Consider the following 24,072-nt stretch of genomic DNA (forward strand, 5'->3'; position numbering starts at 1 on the left):
CAGGGCTGCCCTTGCCGCGCCTCCAGGTACCTCTCCCAAAGCTCCCATTGGCTGGGAAAGGGGAACCACGGCCAAAGGGAGCTGCGGAGGCGGGGCCCAGAGGCAAGGGCAACACACGGAGCTCTCTGCCCCCCTGCCCGGGGACCGCAGGGACCTGGTGCTGGCTGCTTCGGAGAGCGGCGCGGGGCCCACGAAGGGCCGGATCTGGCCCACTGGCCGTAGTTTGCCCACCCCAGTTCTATAGGCAGACGATCCTGGAATGTACAGGTATGTGCATTCTAAGCCTTGGAAAATGCTGTGCATTGATCTTCCATCACGCCAGTGGACTGCATTCCAATGAAGGACAAGGCTCCCAGAAGTAATTTTCCAGTTCATTTTCTACTGCGTTCTCCTCATTGGTATAATCTTCACCTAAAAGCTTCACTACAGCACTCCTCAGTTTCACGCATTTTTTTCAGCACTGGCTCTATTGGCTCATCCAGTTCAGCCATGGCACTTGGAGGTTCTTCTATTTCTAACATCAATGCAAGTTGCAGAAGCTTTGATTTAGCAGCTATCTGGACAACCAGCGATAGAAACTGCATGTGTTTATGCCGTGGATCTAACAAGGAGGCAATAAGTGCAGGTTTGGCAGTTATGGCAGGATCATTGGGTTTCATGCGATGCTCCAGAGAGTGACAAACAGCACCTTTGAAATCAGTGACTTTTCCATTTTAACGGGCGCTTCACTTCTGAGGTGAGTTTGGATAAGATTAACTGTTCAGCAGACATAGCAGTGGTAGCGCATTTTAAAGTGGAAAGTAGCGATAAGATATCCTCTACTAATTACCAGTGCTCATCTTGCAGCTGAAGTGTTTGGGTATCAGATTGTTTTGTTACAGGGCTATCTGAAAGCGCAGCTGTTATGCCCACCTTTGCTCGTTGAGTCATATATTGAGCATGCCATATAATGAATTCTAGTGAGTTTGGGGGAGGGATAGCTCAGTGGTTTGAGCATTGGCCTGTTAAACCCAGGGTTGTGAGTTCAATCCTTGAGGGGGCCACTTGGGAATCTGGGGCAAAAATCAGTACTTGGTCCTGCTAGTGAAGGCAGGCGGCTGGACTCGATGACCTTTCAAGGTCCCTTCCAGTTCTAGGAGATGGGATATCTCCATTCATTTTTTTTTTTTTTACATGATTGGATCAGACAGTGTCACTTACTCTGAAGCTGTGTTTGTTTTCTTTAAGTGCTTTTGCAGCCACGGTGCTGTGGTGGCAGTGTGCAACTAGTCTACTTGCAGCTGCAACAGCACGATCCACACTACTTGAAGAAAACTCATGATTTATTGTTAGCTGCAATGTAACATACCTCCATGTGTTGACGAGCACAATGTTGCTTGCATTATTGTGTATACACGCCAAGACACAGCCTGCCAGATCCTATCTTTCCACTGTAGTGTTTAATTTTTCAGCACGGTTTTCCGCTATACGTCATTCTGCCATACTTTTGGTTTGTAGAATCACGGATTGAATCTCCCAATTTTCAATATAATAGCAAATGACAGTCATGCAGCTTTCTGTAGTGAATGCTATCCAGCAGTCGGTGGTGAAAGCTACTTTAATGGCATTTTCCAATTTTTCCTGGACAGACTTCACACAGTCCTCATAGCACTTCTCTAGTCGCGAGGTTATAGTCTGTCTCACAGGCCACAGTATTCAGATTCTACCAAACTTATCAATGCACGAAAACCTGTATCCTCAACGACACTTACAGGCAGCATATCTGTAGTGATCATGGTGCACAACAACTCAGTTTTTCGTCACGTTGGGTGTTGCATTTTCTTGAACTGATTGAAACAAACACTGTCAGTGTTGTTTGATTTTTTACCTTCTTTTTCACATGAAACAGAGGGATGTTTCAGCTTCAAATGCTTCAGCACTGCTCCAGTGCTGTTTGCATACTTCAGCTCTGTCTTACACAGTTTACATTTAACTGCATCTTCTGTTATTTTTGTGAAATGATTCCAGGCATTACTCCTTTTCGATTGCTCCATCTTCACTATGGAAAAGTAGTTACCAAAAATCACAATGACCTACATGATGCTGTTTGAAGGTTTAACGCTACCAAAGTGTTACATCAGTTCCATAGCAATGGTCCTAACAATGCAGAACCCAGTTCCACATACACTTTGAAATGGTATTGCTGCAGCGTTTCTAATGTGCGCATTTGGTAAAATAATTTCATGACGTTGTAATACCTATCTGTTTTAAAGGTTTACTGAATACATTAACAGTAAGACTGATACTTATTGGTTAACCGTTTAATTTTTTACATCCCTAGTCCTAACCAGTTGTAGCATTGCTGTGAACCATTAAAAAAAAATGCAGCAATGTACCCCAGATGGCTGCATTTCAGTAGAGGGTGAAATTCTTGCATATATGTATAGATGTATACAAAAAGCACCTGTGTATTTGCCATATTAAAATACAATCATACTAAAAAACAGAACAAATGCAGTGGAGGGATCTACTCCAGCCACAAATCCCAGGCTCAGCAATGTCTGAAAAATTGTAAAATGCTATGAGATCCTTCAGACTGAAAGACAATAGACAAATAAAACTGCTTCACCTCAATATGGCGGGGGGTGGGTGAGCCTTTCAGAATGAGAATATACCTTAAAACTTGTAGGTACTGCCTAATCTAAATTTTAAAAGCACAATATTATAGGTAAAATAAAGTTGCACCTTATAGCAGCTACCAAAGTATAGCCTGGTAGTCTAGAGCAGCAAACAGTACTTCCAACCAGGAATCAATGTTTAAGAGTGACCATGCAGGAAACAGTAGGAAATGCTTAGTTTAAAATCAGTTCCATCCTCTTTGCCTGAATAGTTAGCTATGAGACAAGGTGTTATTCCCTTAGAAAAGATCTATAAATCAAGTTTAATTTCTCACACTAAAGTTTATATTAGACAATAAGGATTTAAGTTGTCACACTCATACCAGATAGACTAACACATCTACCACTGAAACCTGTGTCAGAAAAAAAATAAAAAAATACTAGGAGTCCTTGGGGCACCTTAAGAGACTAACACATTTATTTGGGCATAAGCTTTCATGTCATACCAGATAGCTAATCAATTATGAAACCGAACCATGGTAAGTAAAAAAAAACACATCCACTATCACAAACATTAAGTAAACAAACCCCTCTAGGGCAGGGAAGTAGTATTACTAACAAGTTTACAAATGAGGCAAGGCTCACAGAAATTAGCTTGATTTTCTAAGGAACTGGACCACTGCAGTCAATGGGAGCTGTATGTGTTCAGCACCTCTGAAAATTGGGCCACAAGTGATTTGCACAGGGCTACATATTGACTCAGTGACCGAGTTGGGATTACAACTCAGGCATTTCTGTCTCAAACCACTAAAGACCTGGCCCACATTCATCAGCCCAAGTCTTTCCATTAACTCTAGATTCCAAGATACTTGTATCACAGCAACAAGTGTCCCAGTTAGACTAGGCTAGTTAATGATGCCAGAAAAAGCTTACAAATTACAGCAATAATTTCCATGAAATGGTGACATCAAAGGAGGAATGGATTCCAGGAAGTGTGTGATCCTTGAATTCTCCACATCAGACCACTGATTTGATAAAATCTAGAAGAACAAAACTGCCTGACAGGGGACTCTGCAGGGAATCAAGAAATCCCAGTGCCGGCACTGAAGACATGGGACTGTTTCACCACAGATGATTCGGAAGTCACTTCCTTTACCTCTTCCCACAGCACAAGAGAAACATTTGGAACCAAAACTAAGGGCGTGTGTCCACTCGGCGTCACTCTCCCCGAAGAGGAGCAAGGCACTAGAAGACGCGAGGTCGGTCAGGGACAGCTCCGTGTGCAGACAAACCACTAAGTGCTTGGAAGCGGTGCCACGAAACCCCGGCGCTCCGGGCCGCCCCTTACCCCGCCGGGCGGAGGGTGTGAGCGGCGAGGGACGCGCGGCTGCGGCTGGCTCACGCGCTCTCCGGGCGCGGCGCAGCGGTCCGCGGGAGCACGGGCTCGGGGCCGGGCAGCGACCCCCGGGGCGGACCTCAGGCTCGCTGAGGCAGGGCCGAGCCTAGCGGTCCCAGCGGCCGGGGCTCCAGCTCCGCCTCACTCACCTCGGGCGGGGCGGCGGCTGCCTCGGCCTGCGGCGGGAACGCGGCGGCGTCACTCAGCACATTCCGGGCCGGCGGAGGCTGCGGAGCCGCCCCGAGGAACCAGCAGGAGCCGCGGCCACAGGCCCAGACACCTCCTCCCGGCGACCCCGCAGCAAGCCGCCGCCCCATAGGCTCCCCGGCCCCACGTGACACCCGGACCGCCGTCTTAGCCGGAACTCTGTTTGCGCATGCGTACCAGCTGATTCTCAGGCCCGCCGGCTCGGGTTGGCTAGGGGTCCGGCCAGTGCTGTGGGCGCCCCGCCAGTCAGAGGCGGCTGTAGGCCTGTGTCCGTCCCGCTACAGCACTAGCCTCGAGGCTCTGCCCCTATCCCTGGGACGGGGCCGGCCTGAGCAGCGTCTGGTCCCACCCCCCCCTCAGCTGCCACGTGCTTAGTTCGGGAGTTGGCCCTGGGCAGGAGCGCCGCGTGCCCGGCCCCAAGGGGCTGCAGCTCACGCCTGGGCGAGGGCTCCGCCGGAGTGTATTTAGAAGGATAGTGGTCAGGGCCGGCTCCAGGCACCAGCTTAACAAGCAGGTGCTTGGGGGGGCCAAGGGAAAGGGGCGGCACCTGCGGCGGCAGGTTCCTCACTCCGTCTAGGAGTGAAGGACCTGCCACTGAACTGCCACCACCGATCGCGGCTTTTTTTTTTTTTTTTTTTTGCTTGGGGTGACAGAAATGCTGGAGCTGGCCCTGATAGTGGTAGATTCTCCTTCCTGCCCCATTTAGTGCAACTAGCTGTAATTCGAAATCATAGAATATCAGGGTTGGAAGGGACCTCAGGAGGTTATCTAGTCCAACCCACTGCTCAAAGCAGGAGCTATCCCCAAATCCCTAAATGGTCCCCTCAAGGATTGAACTCACAACCCTGGGTTTAGCAGGCCAATGCTCAAACCACTGAGCTATCCCTTCCCCCCAATTTAGAAAAAAAATCACTTGTCCTCAGCCCAACTTCTTCTCGAATGAGGAATCACTCCCTGCTGCACAGCATGAACTCATGACTTTTTACCAGGCAACAAGCTGTTTCCATATTTACTTACCTAAAAATCATGTTGGGCATGTCTTCACTAGCAACGTTAAAGCGCTGCTGCAGATGGCTTGTGTAGTTGCAGCTCCCAGCGCTATAAAAACCCCACCTCTAGGGAGAGAATAGCTACCAGCCCTGGTGCACTGTCTACACTGGCACTTCACAGTGCTCAAGGGAGTGTTTTTTCAAGGGGTTTTTTGTCCACAAAGGCTTATGCCCAAATACATCTTTAATGTAGCTCTTGCATAACTCAGATTTCTCTCTAGGTCCAGAGACAAAATCATGCATTCATCTAGAATTTTAAGATGAACGTCTCCTCTTCCTGCCCATGCACTGGGAAAATACAGCCTGACAGAATTTCTCTGGTGAAATAGCTGTGCTATTGGAACTTTGTAAATGTACCTTGGAAGAATTTATTACAATCACAAAGCTGACATACATAAACTCTTGCAGTGAGATAAGCCAGTGCATTTTAACTTAAACAGAGACTCTTTTACTAGGGTGACCAGATCACCCAGGTCAAATAGCAGGGGGCGGGGCAAAAAACAAAAAAAACAAAACACTCCTCCTCCACAAGTGCTGGAGGGAGGCCTGGGAGACGCAGGGGGAGTGAGAGTCCGGCCTGGCCCCGAGCAGGCAGGACTCAGTCGGGCGGTAGGGAGAGGAGGGGGGCGGCCCGCGGGGCCAGGCGGCGGCTGTTCTCCCCCCCGGGCAGTGGAACTCGGGAGCAGCCGCTGCTGCAGCTCCCACTGCTGCGGGGGGAGGAAGTGGCCGATGGCCACACTCGGCGGCTGCGGCTCTGGCGCCCGGGCCTGAACCCGGGCCTGCTGCGGGGACCCAGCAGCGCGCACGCTGCGCCCAGCCCCTGGCCAGTCGCGTCTGTTCCCCTGCGCCCCCCTACTCTCCCTACCGCCCGACTGAGTCCTACAGGATTGACTCTCACTCACGGCACTGCGCTCCCCCTGCATCTCCGGGGCCTCCCTCCAGCCCTAGTGGCGGGAGGAAGAATGGTGAGCCTGGGGAAGAGGCGGGGATTTGGGGAGGGAGCCAATGGGGGAAGGAGGGGGCGGAGTCGGGGCAGGGCACGAGCACTTCCGGGCCCCGGAGCATTTGCTTGTTTGTCCTATGTCCCGACCTAACATCAGTCGGGACGCGGGACAAACAAGCAAATATCGGGCCAGTCCTGATAAAATCGGGACGTCTGGTCACCGTACCTTTTACTAGCCACTTGCACCCCATAAGCCTCTGCTCCAGTAGCCATAGTGCTTCAAAGGTGGCTCTATGGCGATCAGTGCAGAGGTGTATGGGACAAATGACAGGATCCTATTACGAGTGAGCAAATGGGCAGATGACTATGGACGACTGCTAATAACAAAAGGGTCACCATGCACAAACTGAGCACTGCTGCTGTAAGCTATCTTGCTGGCTTTTCTAAGAACTGTGCAGATCACTACATGACAAACAGAAGATGATGTAAGCCCTTCCTGTGCCAGATGCAGTTTGATGGTGAGAGCAGCTGCTGTCACCATTCTACTTAGTCTACAGTAAACTTTGCCTTTTAAAGTTCAGCCATTGGCCAGAATGGTCCCCAAAACACAGCAAGAATCCATCATGCACATTTTGGTTTTGAATGGAGAGAGCATCACTGGATATTCTACACTTGTTGAAGACCATCATCAAAATTACTATAAACTTCACTGACATAAGAGATGTGTAAATATGACATGCCAACTGGCTTAACATAGGAACTAGAGCAGGGGTTCTCAACCTTTTCCTTTTTGAGTCCCCCCAACAGTGCTATAAGAATTCCACGGCCAACCTGTGCCACAACTGTTTTCCGGAAAATCTAGCAGATTAGTAGCCAGGGCCGGCAATAGGTGGTAGCAAGCAGGGCAGCTGCCCAGAGCCCCACACCACGGTGGGCCCCCGTGAAGCTAACTTGCTCGGTCTTCAGCTTCAGTCCCAGGCTCAGATTTTAGCTTTCTGCCCTGGGCCCCACTGTGTCTAACGCCGGCCCTGCTCTCTGGTTTATTTTGATGGCCCCCTGAAACCTGTTCGTGCGCCCCCCCCCACCAGGGTGCCCCAGACCCCTCATTAAAAACTGCTGAACTAGAGTATTTAAATTCCTTCTAGAACCATTTGACAGCAGCATGGAATCCATGCATGCATCATCATGCTATGCATATCCAGGACACCCTTCTCAAACCCAAATCACCAAGAGGTAGAGGTTAATGGTCCCTCCACCATAACAAAAGTCCCCATTCATTTGGTAGGTTAATTGTCTGCTGACACCATCTAATTTGAAACTATACTCCTTCAAAGCCATGATGATAGGAAAGTTTTAAAGTGAGGTTTTTAATTTGAGTGTCTGAAATAGGTCAGATACACAAAACAAGAAAGAAATCCAAGAGTTTTAATTAAACAAAAAAAAATGGAGGCCCATCCTTGAGCACAAATTTTGGAAAACAGGGTGCAGACAATTTAAAATCAAGTAACTACAGGTAAAAACAAAATAAACATGGGTGTTACACATCAGGATTATCATCACCTCCACTTCCCCCTTTCAAGTAACCTTTCAAAGGAGATATGGTACAATGAGTATTGATAAATAACTTTTCATACTCCTTTATGCTCAGTAGTTCTTAGATTCAGGACCTTTCATCTTGTTGGAGCTTCTACCAAATGATTAATTTTATCTTTCCAGGGAAAGAGAAGTAGACAAACATCAGGATTACTCTCCAGTTGTAATTTATTGAGTGAATTACAAGTGCCAAGCCCCAGCTTCCATCTCCTTGTCCTTTGATTTTAATGTGTAATTGGATAACTATTATTGCCACACGTCTCTCTGTCCATTAGCATGACATTTGAAATATGTATAAAGAAATAAAGTGATTGACTCCTAGAAAAAGGATGCCCTTGCTTTCTCCTAAAGCCAATGAAAGGGGCTTAGAGAATTGCATTATTGTCACTGTGCTAGAAAACGACCCAATTCTGAGTGGGGATACATTATATATTTCACTGCAGTAATATAGAAGACAAACGTATTATCTTGACTAGAACACTTTTCCACAGAGTACACCATTTCTAATTAAAAGCCTGTGGTACTGGGAACCTACCTTCTCTGGAACAATATTGGTATGTATTTTTTGTGTGGCTGCAAATTAATTGCAGTAAAAGGTTAAACTGCTAAACATCAGTAACTAATTTGTTGCAGTAAGCCGTTGATCCGTTTTTGCCAACGGGCATTAGTTAGTAATACCAGATTTGATCTCTAAATTTCACAAATTTGTTGATTTGAACATGTGAAAAGGATATTCCAGAGGCCTACCAAAAAAACAAAGATGTTGCAATTGCAAAGGAAGTTCCTTCCTAGCACAGGCCTAATAAAAATTGGATTTGCTTTGAGAGATAAAAGTGAGGCAAGCGATCACTTCTCACTCTTTTCTTTAGTGGTTTCCTCTCAGAGGAAGTGCTACCCTCCCCTACCTTGTGCTTCAGAAGCAAGCATTCGCAGTACCAAAAATATACTGTGTACACACACTCTATTGGCATGGGTACAAACGTTTACAAAGAGAAAGAACAGGGGCAGGGGACTAACTTGCAAGTCTGGGTATGGTTTTCCTTCTGTCCTTCACAAATGAGAAGGAGCAAGAAAGTAGCTGGTCTCACTAGAGTTAGACAGATGTGTACCCGTGAGAAACACCAGACCACGAAATACAGTGGTACTGCTCATTAGATGAGTTATTTGATATTAAAAAACCCCGTACATTCCAGAGGGCTTGTTTTTTTCTTTCATCCATAAATATGGATTAATAAGAAATTGTCCATGTTTAGGGCTAGAGCAGCCTAGCATCTGCCTCTCCCCTACTCCTGAAGAAAGTCCATCTTTTAGACACCACACAACACAATATTAAAGAGGAAAATATGGTTCCATAAATGTTGGGTTTCCTCTGTAAGGCTTCCCCAGTCAGGGGGAAATGGGTGCACATTGTACAGTTTAAGTTAGGTTCTTTAGCGAATAGGCCTGTATGGGAAAGTCATGCCTGGTATAAATGTCTGCACAGGATGGGCTGGGAGTGCTGGATGAGCCGGATGCGCAGGCAACGCAGGGTGTGCTGCATGTGCAGGATAGCCCAGCGGAGGGGTGTGGATATGAGGATAAAATCCTGGTGGCAAAGCAGCATGGGTTGCTTGTTGCACTGGACCTGAAATCACCAGCTGGAGTAGGCTGTGAAAAGAAGATCCAGATAGACGTAAGTATTACTCCAATAATAAACTGTCCAAACAAGGAGCAGTTTGGCAGAAGGCCTGCTCTGTGACAAGAGTCACTAAAAAGTCCTTGCCAATGCGTAGCAACATTCATAAGCTCAAACACTGGAAAGCGCTTTAGGGAGAGAAGGTGGCAATTATGCTTATGACATCCTGCAGACTGATGTGTATGGTGCAAGGTACATGCACAGTGGTATTTTTCAAAGGAGCACTGTCCATGACAATCAACAGAGTTAAGTATTTTCAGTAATCCTGGTTGAACAGCTGGCTTGTCAAGAAAGAGGGGGCTCTGGTTACCATCTCTCCAAAGGGCAATGCTCTGTGAGGCTCTACAGCCAGGCTGCAGGAGAGAGGATGAGGGCTCAGGTTTCAGAGGGATGATAAAAAGGAGTGAGACTGTCAACGGTTTATATAAGCTACGGTTAAATACCCAAAATCGGCAAGGGTTCACTTTTTAAAAATAAGTAAATGTTAAGGCCAACATTTTCAACCCCAGGTGCCTAAAGTTAGGCTAAATCCGCACTTAGAAACCTAAATAGAAATGGCCTGATTTTCAGATATAGAAGCCTACCTTTAGACACCCAGGTTTTAATATTTTGGCTAATATTAAAAAGATAGAAAATAAGTAACGGTTATAACAAGAAACAAAAAACAGCACGGTTAAGCATGAAGTCTAAGTACAATAGGTGGGAATTAGGGATGGGGCAGAGGTAATTTTTAAAATTGCATTTCACTTTCACTGTTTTGTTAGTCTAATTGTCTTAATCCAGGCTCTCATCCTGCAAACTGATCTGTGTGGGTGGACCAAGGAGGAGCCTCACTAACTTTAATGGGGTCTGCCTGGCTTGGGGATTTGTACATATTTTAAGGCCAGAAGGAACAATTAGATCATTTAATATGACTTCCTGTATACCAGAAGTCAAACTATCTTGAATTATAGTTGGGAATCATTTAAGAACTTAATAGATTCCCAAAAAGCCATAATTCCACAACTGAGGAAGAAGGCTATGCTGGTTTAGAGGGGACGTGAAGGCAGTTATTATATATATATATATATACACACACACAAATCAGAAGTTAGGAATTGTAGAAAAATGACAAGGGAAGCAATGGGACACAAGGAGAAATCTGTGGCCTGCAGAGTTAAGGACAATAAAGAGTTTTTAAAAAATGTATTAGGAACAAAAAGAATCCTGAAAATGGTATTGGTTCATTACTAGATGGAAATGGTAGAATTATCAGTAATAATGCAGAAAAGGCAGAAGCCTTCAATAAATATTTCTGTTCTGTATTTGGGGAAAAATAGATGATATAATCTCATCATATGGTGGTAACACTCCAATATCCACTAGTCTCTGGAGGATATTAAACAGAAGCTAGTAAAGTTAGAGATTTTTAAACTAACAGGTCCAGTTAACTTGCATCCAAGAGTTTTAAAAGAGCATCCTGACGAGCTCGCTGGACCATTAATGTTGATTTAAATAAGTCCAGGAAGTTCCAGAGGACTGGAAGAAAGCTAATGTTGTGCCAATTTTTAAAAAGGGTAAATGGGATGACCCAGGTAATTAGAAGTCTGACAGCTGGACTTGTATCCTGGGCAAGATAATGGAGCAGCTGATACAGTAATCGATTAACAAAGAATGAAAGGACAGTAATGTAATTAATACAACAAATCAACACTTGTTCAGGGAAAATAGATCCTGTCAAACTCTTTTTTTTTTTTTATAAGAGAGAGAGAGATTATAAATTTGGTTGAGAACGGTAACAGTGTTGATCTAATATATTTAAGACTTCTCTAAGGCATTTGACTTGATACCACACAACATTCTGATTAAAAAAAAAAATCGACTATAAAATTAGTATGGCACATATTAAATGGATGAAAAACTAGCTCACCGATAGGTCTCAAAATGTAGTTGTAAACGGGGAATCATCATCGAGCAGGTGTGTTTCCAGTGGGCCCCTGCAGGAATGGACTCTTTGCCCTACGCTACTGAACATTTCTGTCAATGGCCTGGAACCATTTGCAGATGACCCAAAAATTTGGGGAGTGGTAAGTAACGAAGAGGATAGGTCAGTGATTCAGCACGATCTACATTGCTTGGTAAACTGGGCACAAGCAAGCTATATGCGTTTTAATATATCAAAATGTAAATACATACATCTCCGAACAAAAGAACGTAGGCCATACTTACAGGATGGGGGACTCTATCCTGCCAAGTAGTGATTCAAAGATATTTGGGGCCGTGATAGATAATCAGCTGAAAATGAGCTACCATTGTGACACTGTGGCCAAAAGAGCTAATGCCATCCTGGGATGCATAAAGAGGGGACTCTCCAATAGTAGAGAGGTTAATTTACCACTGGTGTGACTGCTGCTGGAATATGGTGTCCAGTTCTGGTGCTCGCAAATGCAAGAAGGATGTTAAATTGGAGAGGGTTCAGAGGAGAGCCATGAGAATGATTAAAGGATTAGGAAAAACATTCCTTACTTATAGTGTTTGAGCTCCTGGAGAGTGTCTATTTAGCTTAACAAAGAGAAGGTTAAGGGATGACTTGTCACAATCTACAAGTACCTACATGAGAAATATATTTAACAAAGGGCTCTTCAATGTAGTAGAGAAAGGTATAACACAATCCAATGGCTGGAAGCTGAAACTAGACGAGTTTAGTCTGGAAACAAGATGTTAAATTTTTCACAGTGTGGATAATTCAACGTTGGAACAATTTACCAAGGGTCATGGCAGATTCTCCATCCCTGACCATTTTTAGATCAAGATTGGATGTTTTTCTACAATATATGCTCTAAGAATTATTTTGGGGGTAGCTCTCTAGCCTGTGTTAAAAATGATCACAAAGTTCCTTCTGGCCTTGGAATCTATAAATCTGTGAAATTTCACGCAGTTGCCCCTGTTTTGATCCCCAAAACTTGTGTTTGACTAAAGCACACCTTCCAAAAAAGCAGACTCACATTATAAGCTCTTCAGGGTAGAGGTCTGCTTCAACAAACATGTAGGAAATGCCTTGAAATATGCATTAAAATAAATACAAGTTTAGAAAGGTCCCTTACTTGTTGTGTGGTAGCCGAGCGCACACTGTTCTCAAGTCATCTGAAATTCAAGAGGACAGAAAAACAAACAGTGTGGATAAAGCAAAATAAAAGATTTTTCCCCTCTACTCTTCATTCCGGGAAGTTTTAGTCAGATTTCATAAAATGACTAGTAGAGACCCAAAATTTCATCCTTTCATGCATAAGATATGTATAGAGAACATTTCCCTATAACTTTTACATCACAAACCATTTCGCACATCATCCACCTGCAGTTGAGCATTCTCTCACTTGCCTTATATTTAAGTTAAATGGACAGAAATTCATATCTGTTGCAAGGCAGACAAACCCCAGCACAAAATTCTCAGCGGATTAAACAGATAGAACTTTGCCCAACTGGGGCAGCCACATTGGCAACTCAACTAGAGCCAGGGGAGCAGCACCCAATTCATATAAGGGAAGACTGCTATGGTCATCTCATCTTTAACAAGAAGTAGAGTTAAAAATAGGAAGCCTGAACACTACATGTCCCATCATGCAATACTCCATCCTGAGCAAGACAAGACAAGGAATGGAGACTCAAAGTAGCTCCTTATCAAGTATTAGACTGCTTCAGGTCATGCTGAGATAGAAGACACATGTTTGGGAATGGTTCAGGCAAGAAGGAAGAGCAAATCTTCAAAATCCCCGTTATCAAAGGCTAGAAATTGGCTAGTTGTACTCTCAAGGGATTCCAATAACAGTCACAGGAAACAGGCAGCCAAGATGTAGGCAACACCAGAAATATCATTGCCCAGTGCAAAGTGGCGCTTACATTTCGTAAGGCACCAGCCTCTGCTTTTTCCCACTGTTGTACCAGAACTCCGCTTGCAGCCCTTTCTAACTCCGCTTGCAGCCCTTTCTAATTATAACTCAGGGGTGGGCAAACTATGGCCCGGGGGCTACATCCAGCCCTCCAGATGTTTTAATCCGTCCCTCAAGCTCCTGCCAGGAAGGGGGGTCCGGGGCTTGTCCCGCTCCGGCACTCCAGCCAGGGAGCAGGGTCAGGATCTTGCCCCACTCCGCACGGATCCCAGAAGCAGTGGCATGTCCTCCCTCTGGCTCCTACACATAGGGGCAGCCAGGGGGCTCCACACACTGCCCCAAGTGCTGCCCCCACAGCTCCCATTGGCTGGGAACTGCAGCCAATGGGAGCTGCAGGGGCAGCGCCTGTGGACAAGGCAGTGCACAGAGCCGCCTGGCTGCACCTCTGCATAGGAGCCGGAGGGGGGGACATGCCACTATTTCCGGGAGCTTCTTGAGGTAAGCACTGTCCAGAGCCTGCCCCCCGATCCTCTCCCGTGCCCCAGCCCTGATCCCCCTCCCATCCTTTGAACTCCTCAGTCCCAGCCCAGAGCACCCTCCTGCACTCCCAACCCCTCATCCCCAGCCCCATCCAGAGCCCGCACCCCGAGCCGGAGCCCTCCCGCACCCCAACCCCCAATTTCATGAGCATTCATGGCCTGCCATACAATTTCCATACCCAGATGTGGCCCTCGGGCCAAAAAGTTTGCCCACACGTTATAACTGAACTTTATGTTGTCGTATCAAAGTTTGTTATTGACAAACAAGTGTGCTGCTCCTTCCTTCCTCTTCCCCAATTGTTACCTGGGGAGTAGGACACCAGTCCTGGCACTGTTTGTACCTTTATATGCCCCATTCCTCTGTGCACGGCTTCATTTACCCACCAAGGAAAGCTGCACCCTGCCGAGCAGGCTTGGAGGTGAAACGCTCCTCAAGAAGTATTTTAAGATTTGTGTTAAAAGACTCCAGTAACGGAATCTGGGACACCGGCTCTACTGGGGAAAACAGTTTCCAACCAATTTAACCAGAATCCTACTCTAAAGAACATACAGTCGTGAGGTCCTTTTAATGCTGGTTTAAACAAACAAATTCCTCCCAATTCTATAGAAAACAGAATGCCCAAAAATGTGATTAGCAGCTATTTATACTGAATTCCCTTCCTCTTCTAGTATAGCAATCCCCCCACAAGATGGGCCAAGTAAGTAGTTAGGAAAGAAGGACGTTTAAAGGGACAGCTTTAAAAAAAAAAAAAACCCTCATGTTTTGGCTTGCTACTATTACAAAACAGACCTAAGATTACTAGAACTAAAATCTTAGAGAAAAGCCTGATTTATAGTTGGCTTTATGCACTTGATAATACTGTGTACAGTCAGTGTAACAGGTGCTGAGAGGAGTTGATCCAAGTTCACACAGGCGCCTCAGGGAACAAAGGCTGTTCCCTGAACCTTTGGGTCTGGATGAGATGCCCTGAGCTGGGGAAGGTTTGTTAGATTTCTGGTGTTATGTTAACGGATGTTCTGTTATAAAGTTTGCTCTGAGAAAATGGTATGATTGGCTGACCCTGCATTTGGGTTGAATCACTTGACCAGCCATTTTTACTTTTTGTTTGTGTGGGTCTTTCAGACATTTTTAGGCCACACAAATTGGTAGGGGGACTTTAATTCCAGTTATTACACCTGCCCCACTTTTAATACAGCTTTTAGAAGTTGACTGGATTTTCAAGTTGGTGTCCCTTTAATAAATTCACCAAGATTCCTTAACAGGCCTCAGATTTATAATGATCCAAATGCTTAGCTAATGAAATAAGTTTACCATCTTGTGCAAAAAGTACTAAAAATTATAGGCCAGGGGACATAAAAAAAACCCACCCAACAAATCTTGCTTCTCCCATGATGAAAGACTAGAAATGTAGGCTTCAAAAATGTTTCAGCTAAAACCACCACCTGGATTATTCTCTATTTCATGTTTATACACTATGCTCTAGTTCATGGGCCCTCATCCAGTGCAGAGAAACCACTGAGTTGAACAAACAGGATGCCGTTTCCTTTTAAACAACTGAAAATGTGTCCTTCCCCAGAGCTCCTTTAGAGAACAGTGGTCCTGCCAGAGATTGTGTTGGGAGCAAACCGGTAATTCTTTTCAGTCATATGGGCCCACCTACACAGAGCCACAAACTGTGTTTTTTCCTACTCTGAAATGTCATGAAAAACTGTCTCCCTGTACCCAGAGTCAGATATGGCAAAGTAAGATTTGACTTCTTTTAAAACTGCAGAACCAATATACTGGCCAAACAGCAAACTGGATTCTACTCTGGCTCATGAATCAGAATTGTTTACTAACTTCTAATTGCAGTGCAGACCTCTGCCTCAGTTAATACTTCGAAGGCATGGGCTGTACAATATAACTCAGGGCAGAATCTTTATTATATGTGATTCACATGCTCACAAGAACCTGGATCGACTTTCACATTTCAGGGTGTTGGAAGGGCTAGCACACATTTTTAATGTATGTAAAAGGGCAAGTTTACCCTGGAGTTATTGGGGCAAAATTTACACACGCACAACCATCCCCTCCCCATAAAATGACATACTGTTGTAATGAGCCATAAATTCAATCTGTAACCCACCTAACCCTCCCATTCCAGCCACTCCCCTTCATGACTGTAGGGGTGCTAATGGGCCACTTCACCTTGAACAGTTCCTTGAAATACATGAGACACAAGGTGGGTGAGGTAATATCTTTTATTGGACCAACTTCTGTTGATATGAGAGACAATCTTTCGAACTTACAGAGCTCTTCTTCTGATCTGAAGAAGAGCTCTGTGTAAGCCCTCTAATATCCTGAGATCAATATGGCTACACCACCACTGCACACCTTGAAATATGTTAACTACTTACGCTAAACAATCTGTTCCACTTTGTATTTAGCTGTGACACTCTGACTCCTTTTCACAGACCCAACGAAAAGCCCTGTATAGCTTGAAAGCTTGTCTCTCTCACGAATAAAAGAGATTACCTCACTCGCCTTGTCGCTCTGATTTTCACTGTATCATTTTTCAAAGGAGAATCATAGCCTGAATCCTTCTCTAACCTATGCTGCAAGGATGTACTATGGACGGCTACACTGTAATTCTTTAATTTGACAGTTTTAAACCAGTTTAGGAAACAGGGTTTAAAGACATGCATCTGGAACCATAATTATCTAACTGTGTAGGACCTAAATCAGGCCACAGACCCATCATCTCTGGAGTATTTTGATGTCAGCTGTACCATTCAGGCTCTGTTTATGGGCCCAGAAGAGGACAAACATACTCCCATGTCAAAAAACAAACTACAAACCATCAACACAGCCTGGCAGCAATGGTGCAAGTATGAATAGAATATTCCCTCCCAAATCCCCAAAGCAATAAGCAATAAGCTTGATATTCCATAGCCCTTATTTTCATCAATGGTCTTTCCTTTCTTACTCTCTGTCCTGAGCTGTTTGCTACACCCAGCTTGTAGCTCTAACAATCTCTTATTTCCTAAGACTGGTGGAATATTTCTTCTGTTAATGCATGTACCCATGTATTATCCCTCCCTCACCCAGGGATAGCCTACCCACATACTGGAGAAAAGTGATCTCAGGCCAGGCTCTTCACAAGCTGCTTTCAGCAACGTACCTCTAGTGCACAGCAATGCTCCTGATGCCATGGCCACCTGCAGAGCCTGAGCCAATCTGTCTAGAGCCAGTTCAATCTCTTTGGAAGCATTGAGTGGATTGAGTTCGTCAGACAGTCTGTTAATTTCCTCAACAAGTGGAACCACGTGGTCAAAGGGCACTAGACCCAGTCGGCCATATAGGTTCTTCTCTGTTAAGTGCCCCTGAAGCATCATGAGAACCTGTAGGACGCTTAGATGCAGTTTGGAATACAGCAGGTGGCAGTCTTTGTCAGCTCCAGTGGCTGAGTCCTTGGCAATTTTATTGGTGAGGTGGCCATTTGAGAGAGAGGCCTTCTTTTTTCTTTTGTAAGCCAAGGGGGCCTTCACACACCAGCGGATCAGTCCAGTGAGGGGGGTGAGCTCTAAAAATCCTATTGGCAGGTTGGCTGCAATAGGAGTGTTTAAAAAGGTGATGAGTATCAAACGGGGGTCCTCAAAGATCCAAGAGACAACCATCTCGAGCAAGTCCGAAGGGGGGATGAGATCATCTGGAAAAAAATATGAGACACTGCTCAGCAAGTCCCCTTCTCTGGCATAGGGACAGCAATTTCATTCTCCTCCCCCTCTCCTTCATCTGTAAGTCTGGGCCCAGCCTCTGCTAAAATCTTTATTCATGCATCACTCTCTTCCTATCACAACTACTGCAATTCTTCTTTTATTGTCTTCCTAAATCCCAGCTCTCTAACCTTCAGAATGCCAGTCAGATACCCTTACTCCAGGAAGTCTGGGTCAAATTACCACCAGCTCTAGTCCCTTCACTGGCTTTGTAACCACATCTGAACCTAGTTCGAGAAGACCCCTTCATTCCTTGCCCTTCATCAAAACCGTCAACAACAGGGCCAATCATTACATGGACAGTTGTCTATTACAAACTGGACTGAGGTCACTCATCATTGCGTTGTACGTCTCAGCTTCCCACCCACACCAAAGGATAAGTGCTGCACCCAGCACCGTGTCTAGCAAAACTATGGTGCTGAGCGCCATTAAAATGCCAATAGGTAGCTGAGAACACAAACATGCCCATAACAGCCAGCGGGCACTGCTGCATTTGTTTTGAGAAGAGAATGCTGCCTATTTGCAGTTTACCTGAAGAAAGGTCGTAGAGTGCGGTAACCGACGTTATAAACTGGCAGCAGAAGCGAGGACTGGCGCTGAATATTTGTTTCAATGTCTGAATGGAACCTGGCACCAAACAGCAGTAGTCATCCACTAAGGCACGGGCTAACCTCACAGAGTAGATTGCAGGTGTTCGCTGAAAGAGATTTGCAGTACCAAGTGGTGACAAGTATGTCAAACCAGGACATAAGAAATTTTGCAGAGCCCAGCCCATGGGGAGATGCAGAATTTTTCACTAAGGCTCTGTTACATGAAAGGGAGGGTAACGTCATTAAAATGGATACAAACACCATTTTGGAACAAGACAATCATTTTTTACCATGACCGTCAATTATTACAAACCCATCTATAAGCCACTTTTTAGCTTTACTGCAGTAGACTATAATAATAATTCTGTGCCATAAAAACAATATTAAAGAAACACTATCAACTTGAAATCTACTATCTATTCTAGTCAAACACGATTTAAAAGGTGTTTCAGACACTACACCTGCCCATGTCGCCCTGCCAGGTTTTTTTTATTTCAACTATTATGCTGCCCTATTTTCTAAAAATGTTTTCTCGTTCGTTACTGTATGAAAGATCAATCTGTAAACTGACCATTCCCAGACAAAAAATATTTAAGGTCCAGGGTACAAGTCAGTAACTGAATGGTAAAAACCTTTGCAAGAATTTCTACAGCTGGCCAAAGTTACACATATCTGATACCGAGCATGATGTTTAATCACCACGCTAACCTTTGCTCTTCGCATGAAAGTTTTCTACTTTTATGAACTGAGTACAGCAATGTCCTCTGTCCACTGCTGTCCTCTTAACCACAGTCCCTCACTTGACACTCCTCCTTATTCTGAAGACCACCTGGCCCAGAGGAAGAAAGCCATGCTCCCAGGGATTTCAGAAGGGGATCAGGATCAGGGCTTCCCTGCCTAAGGTTCTCAGGAAATGAGTGAGTGGGAGGCGTGTGAGAAATATGAGGGCATTTCACCAGGCCAGCACCATCCCTGCAATGTCTTTTAAGCACCAAGTTTTTAACATGGAAACCTTTATGTACTTAAGTGATCTGAAGGAGGCAGTGCACCACAATAAGCCACCCCCTCAAAGTCTCCTGCCACCCACATTACACCCCTTCCTGTTCCTGCAGCCTTTAGGAGACCAATATGGAGAAACAGTTACACTGCAGATCTTAGGGAAGTGGGGGGATTCCCCTCTGCTGCCCTTCTCCACTCCTCCCATCTCCCTGTCTGCAGAACAGCCTGCTTCTGCACATCTCCTGAAGGGTACGGGAATGAAAGCTCACTCCTGTGGACCTTAGGAGGCACATCAGGGTGGGGCTCCCCTAAGGCAGACATTAAGAAATCCACAGGAGCAGGGGCATGAAACCTTGAGAGGCTTCGAGAGCCACGAAGTTTTGCCTGGCATAGACCTCAATAGGGAGAATAGTATCAGGGGGGTAACCATGTTAGTCTGGATCTGTAAAAAGCAACAGAGAGTCCTGTGGCATCTTTAAGACTAACAGATGTATTGGAGCATAAGCTTTCGTGGGTGAATACCCACTTCGTCAGACGCATGTAATGGAAATTTCCAGAGGCAGGTATAAATGGACACAAGTCAGATATCAGGAATGGCAATATACAAAAACCTGTAGAACACTTCAACCTCCCTGGCCACACAATAGCAGATGTAAAGGTAGCCATCTTACAGCAAAAAAAACTTCAGGACCAGATTCCAAAGAGAAACTGCTGAGCTTCAGTTCATTTGCAAATTTGACACCATCAGATGAGGATTAAACAAAGACTGTGAATGGCTAGCCAACTACAAAAACAGTTTTTCCTCCCTGGGTGTTCACACCTCAACTGCTAGCAGAGGACCTCACCCTCCCTGATTGAATTAACCTCGTTATCTCCAGACTGATTCCTGCCTGCATATTTATACCTGCCTCTGGAAATTTCCATTACATGCGTCTGACGAAGTGGGTATTCACCCATGAAAGCTTATGCTCCAAAACATCTGTTAGTCTTAAAGGTGCCACAGGACTCTCTGTTGCTTTTTAGTAGGGAGAATGTCCCTTGCTGCACTGCCCTGTCGACTTTCCTAAGCTGCATGGGAGTCTGCAATTGGAGGGTCCACGACGGTTGCACTGCAGGTATGAGTTCTGTGAGCTGAATTCTAGAGCCCACGTCTCAGTACTAAACCTGCACTGTTTTGGCCACTAGACAGCCCCTTTTCTTCAGTTCACCCACTTGCACACCATGTTCACCTAGTCAGCTCTTAGGGACTGTACTATCCATGCACCAGCGTTACCTGCAGCCACGATGCAGCACATTCCAGAACAGGAACTCTGCACACAGCTACCGCCATGGAAACCAATTTTCCTAGCAAGACCATCCTGCCGTCATCTGCTTTGTTTCCTTGAGGGCTGAAAAGGGCTGAGAAAATGATCTGCCGGACTGAATCCTTGGTTTGCTCTTGGAAATAACTGCACATGATCTCAAGGAGTTGAAGCTCCTGAAGAGAATTCAACCTCTAAAAAACAAAGCCAGAAAATAACAGAGTAAATCCCAATGTAGCATGTCCAGAAACAAAAGGAAGCATTATAAGAATATGCCTCTTTCTCCCTTCCCCATCACACTTCAATCTCCTGCTCGTGGGCAAGCCTGGCCATACTTCTCCATGAACTGCCTGTAGAACAGGGTACACACACTGACCAGCAATTTCAGGGACCATATAAATTCCTTGTCTGAAAGATCAAACAGCAGCAGTGGAGTCTGAGGGCTTCTGAGCAGTAGCAGAAATTCTGGCCCAGTATCACATGTGTAGCCTGCCTTATCACCTTTCAGTTCTTGCATCCTCTCTGGTACAGTGTGCAAATGCTTGGTTCCGAGACAAACATTACATTTACTTATCAAGCTAGAAAGTTTATTAATCATATTATTTGCAGGGTAATTGCATGGAGCTTGTTGTCAAGGCAAAGGATAAAGTCTAAAGAGGGACCCAAGAGAACTCCCAAAAGAAACTAAACCAAAAATTAAAAAGAAGGTCTAAAAGTGACTCCTTTCCCTGGTTCTTCCAGTGCCTATTATCTTTCTAGGCCCTGATCTAGCACCCAGATCTACATTGGGTGGACCCTTACACCTACATGTAGCCCCAATTTAATCAGTGGGGCTCTACAGAGATACAAGATTCCAGCTGTGTAGATCTGATTGCAGGAACAGGGCCTAGATTGTAAGTACAAGACAACATCAAGACATTACCGGACAATTCAAATGCAGTTGTATTTTTGCTCACAGGACCTGTTACCTACTTTAGGCTGGGAGTTGCGCTCTTTGGGAACCTGAAATATGAACTCTTCCAGCAACTCAATTGGGCCTTTGTCCACAATGGGAAGAGGTGCATTTTGGAGCTGACTGCTGAAGTAGATGTCCAAGTGATACAGCACTTCTTTGGCAGCACTCAGGGCATCCCGGCGGAGCAGGGAATGGCGAATGTCACTCATTGTGCTCCTGCAAGAAGAGAGACAAAAAAGTGATGAGTAAACCTCAATATCAACAACAATTGCATCTGTCTCAGTTCTTCTGCCTCAAGGAAATGAGAGGCTTCTGCTTTTTATGTGCTAGTTCTCTTGTATTTGCATGTAGGGACTCTTGAGCAGAACAGCCGGGACTTAGACGACAGGGGTCTGTCACCCTTTCCCAAAAAGCCTTTGATTTCAGTTTTCTTTGGCCCACACCTCACTCTACTTTTATTTAAGTAAACAAGCAAAGCCAAGAAACACAAAAGTGTTTCTCATACTGAAAGCATTAATGGCACTGGCTCCTGAATATGCTTAGGACGCTTGGGAAAACAATGAGCAATCCCTGAAGGATGTAGAATGAACTGCTGTCACAAAGTCAGGATCACAGCACAGAGGCAGCACATAGATATATATATGCCTCAAATACAGCCAATTTGTGGAAATGGGATGAGAAAAAAACCTTCATTCGAAAACTAACCTAGGGTAGCACAAAAATGTCACCCTATGTATATCTGTAACAGTGGTTCCACTCGAAAAATTTAACAGACACCTAGCAGCCTGAAGCCTCTGCGTGTGGGGGAGAAGACCAGGACCAGTGGCTCCAGATCTCCTTCTGCAGCTCAGCACTTTCCCAAACTGCTTTGGAGTGAAATATACCTGGTTCTTGAATTTCACTGCTACAAAGTTCTAGACAGCCACCATGAAACTGATCAGTCATGTTAGCTTCAGTCTGGGCAGCTCTGCAAACCTCCCAGGAGCAGGCCAGGCCAGGAGCCCTGTCTGCAGACTCAAGATGACATCAAAGTGCCAGTTACACACAGGCCCCATTTGAAAAGTTTTCTGGGCAACTGCAAGGGCTAGGGACCTTGCTGGTAAATGAAAACTCAGATACTGCAGAAAGTGCTGGCATTGCCCCCCGCCACTGCCAGGGCCAATCATGTCAAAAACCCTGTAATGTTTCTGTGCCACCCCTGCCCTGCTTCAGATTCCCTACTGGGATGCCAAGCAAAGCAATGTCTCTCCAGCTAGGGGTAGGAGGCTAAGGCAAGGTAGAGCAGCGTTGCGCTCGCTGGGCACAGTTACAGGCCCAGGTCATGGGTGTGTGATGCCCCCACGTTAGGAGATCAGGCACGAAACCTGCTGTCCTGTAGGTGCCCCCTCCCTATACCCAGGCCTCCCAAATCCCCTCCCCCCATATCTACTCCTTACCCCGGCACCCAGGTGCCTCTCCCCCATCCTCTCTCCGTCCCCTGCCCCCAAATCTCCTCCTCACCCCGGCCCCCAGGTTCCCCTCCCCCATCCTCTGCCCCCAAATCCCCTTCCCCCCAGGTGCCCCTCCCCCGTCGAGGCTATTAGCAGCTCCCGGGAAGCCACGAGGCCGCCCCAGGCCCGGCCCCAGAGGCCCCGCGCGGCTGTGGGGCTCGGTCCGGGGCTAGCTGAGCGCGCACCCGCTCCCAGCCGTACCTCCTGCCAGGCCCGCTCAGGCGGGCATATCCGGGCGGCCTCCGCGGCGGGGCCGGGCTGAGGCGAGGGGAAGCGGCGGGGCCTTCCGCGGCCCGGGGCGGCGCAACGCGGGCGGGCGACACGGCGGCCCGGCCCGGCCAAAAAGGGGGATGGTGCGCGGCCATCCGCCCACAGCGCCACCTGCTGGCCGCGCCGCGCGGGGCGCCCGAGAGGGGCGGGGCCAGGGGAAGAGTTTGTGGGGTCGTATCCGGAGAGAGGAAGTGTGTAGGGCTGGTGGAGAGGGTGTGTGGGGCCATTGCCTGGGAAGGGGAGAAGGAGGAGGGGCTGGTGCCCAGGGGAGAGGGAGTCGTGGGCCAGGTACCCCTGGGGGAGAGGAGTGTGTGGGTTGATGCCTGGGGGGGCAGTGCTCAAGGGGCCAGAACCATGCTATAATGTGAGTGGGGGATGCACAGAGGACTGGTAAGAGACTGCTCTTTATTTTCCCTGTGCTGGGTTGGTGTTAGGAAGGGCTGATGCCACTCGTGTATGTGGGGTTGAGAGCAGCGGGGTGTGTCAAGTTACCTCCAGCCTTGGGCACTGCAGTGCCATGCTCCCTGCTGACTCTCACATGGACCGGAGCCAGCTGCAGACCCTGAGGCACCATAGGGTCTTTTCTTTTACGTTGCACATGAAAGTCAGCTAAGCTAACCCGCAGTGAATACTGCTAGTGTAGGGCCCTCCTCCACTAGCATAGGGCTGAGCCATCCCCATGTCAGCACAGGGGCGCATCAGAGGTGTGGCTGGAGCAATGCTGCAAACTGGCTAATCTCAGTTACTGGAATGGCCCCTAGGAGCCATCGCAGCCCAGCCTAAATTATAGAAGCCCTGGGAGCGCCCCTTTTTTATGGGGTGGGCTGGGCTGGCACCCACCCAACC

General features: G+C 46.5%; 2 protein-coding genes across 4 annotated transcripts in view; both read right to left on the minus strand.

Annotated features, from left to right (window-relative positions):
* The window catches only part of NAA60 (N-alpha-acetyltransferase 60, NatF catalytic subunit), a 39,625-nt gene extending 35,294 nt beyond the window's left edge, over positions 1 to 4,331 (minus strand). Inside the window, exon 1 of one of the 3 annotated variants that reach the window (XM_005312135.5) lies at positions 4,143 to 4,331. The gene's annotated coding sequence lies outside the window, so the exon portion shown is untranslated. Of the gene's footprint in view, positions 1 to 3,753; positions 4,115 to 4,142 lie in introns of those variants that run through there. The other 2 variants (XM_005312134.5, XM_005312136.5) reach the window with 2 other exon arrangements.
* Positions 4,332 to 7,603: 3,272 nt separating this feature from the next.
* On the minus strand, positions 7,604 to 23,315 carry INTS15 (integrator complex subunit 15). Its single transcript, XM_005312133.4, has 7 exons — positions 23,158 to 23,315; positions 21,484 to 21,682; positions 20,484 to 20,705; positions 18,153 to 18,318; positions 17,027 to 17,554; positions 12,544 to 12,583; positions 7,604 to 9,432 (listed from the first exon to the last, which is right to left on the minus strand). The coding sequence occupies exons 2-7, from the start codon at positions 21,673 to 21,675 to the stop codon at positions 9,216 to 9,218; spliced, it is 1,365 nt and encodes a 454-aa protein (XP_005312190.1). The 5' UTR covers positions 21,676 to 21,682; positions 23,158 to 23,315; the 3' UTR covers positions 7,604 to 9,215.
* Positions 23,316 to 24,072: the final 757 nt, after the last annotated feature.

This window comes from Chrysemys picta, chromosome 10 (assembly GCF_011386835.1).
Source record: "Chrysemys picta bellii isolate R12L10 chromosome 10, ASM1138683v2, whole genome shotgun sequence".
Classification (NCBI taxonomy): domain Eukaryota; kingdom Metazoa; phylum Chordata; order Testudines; family Emydidae; genus Chrysemys; species Chrysemys picta.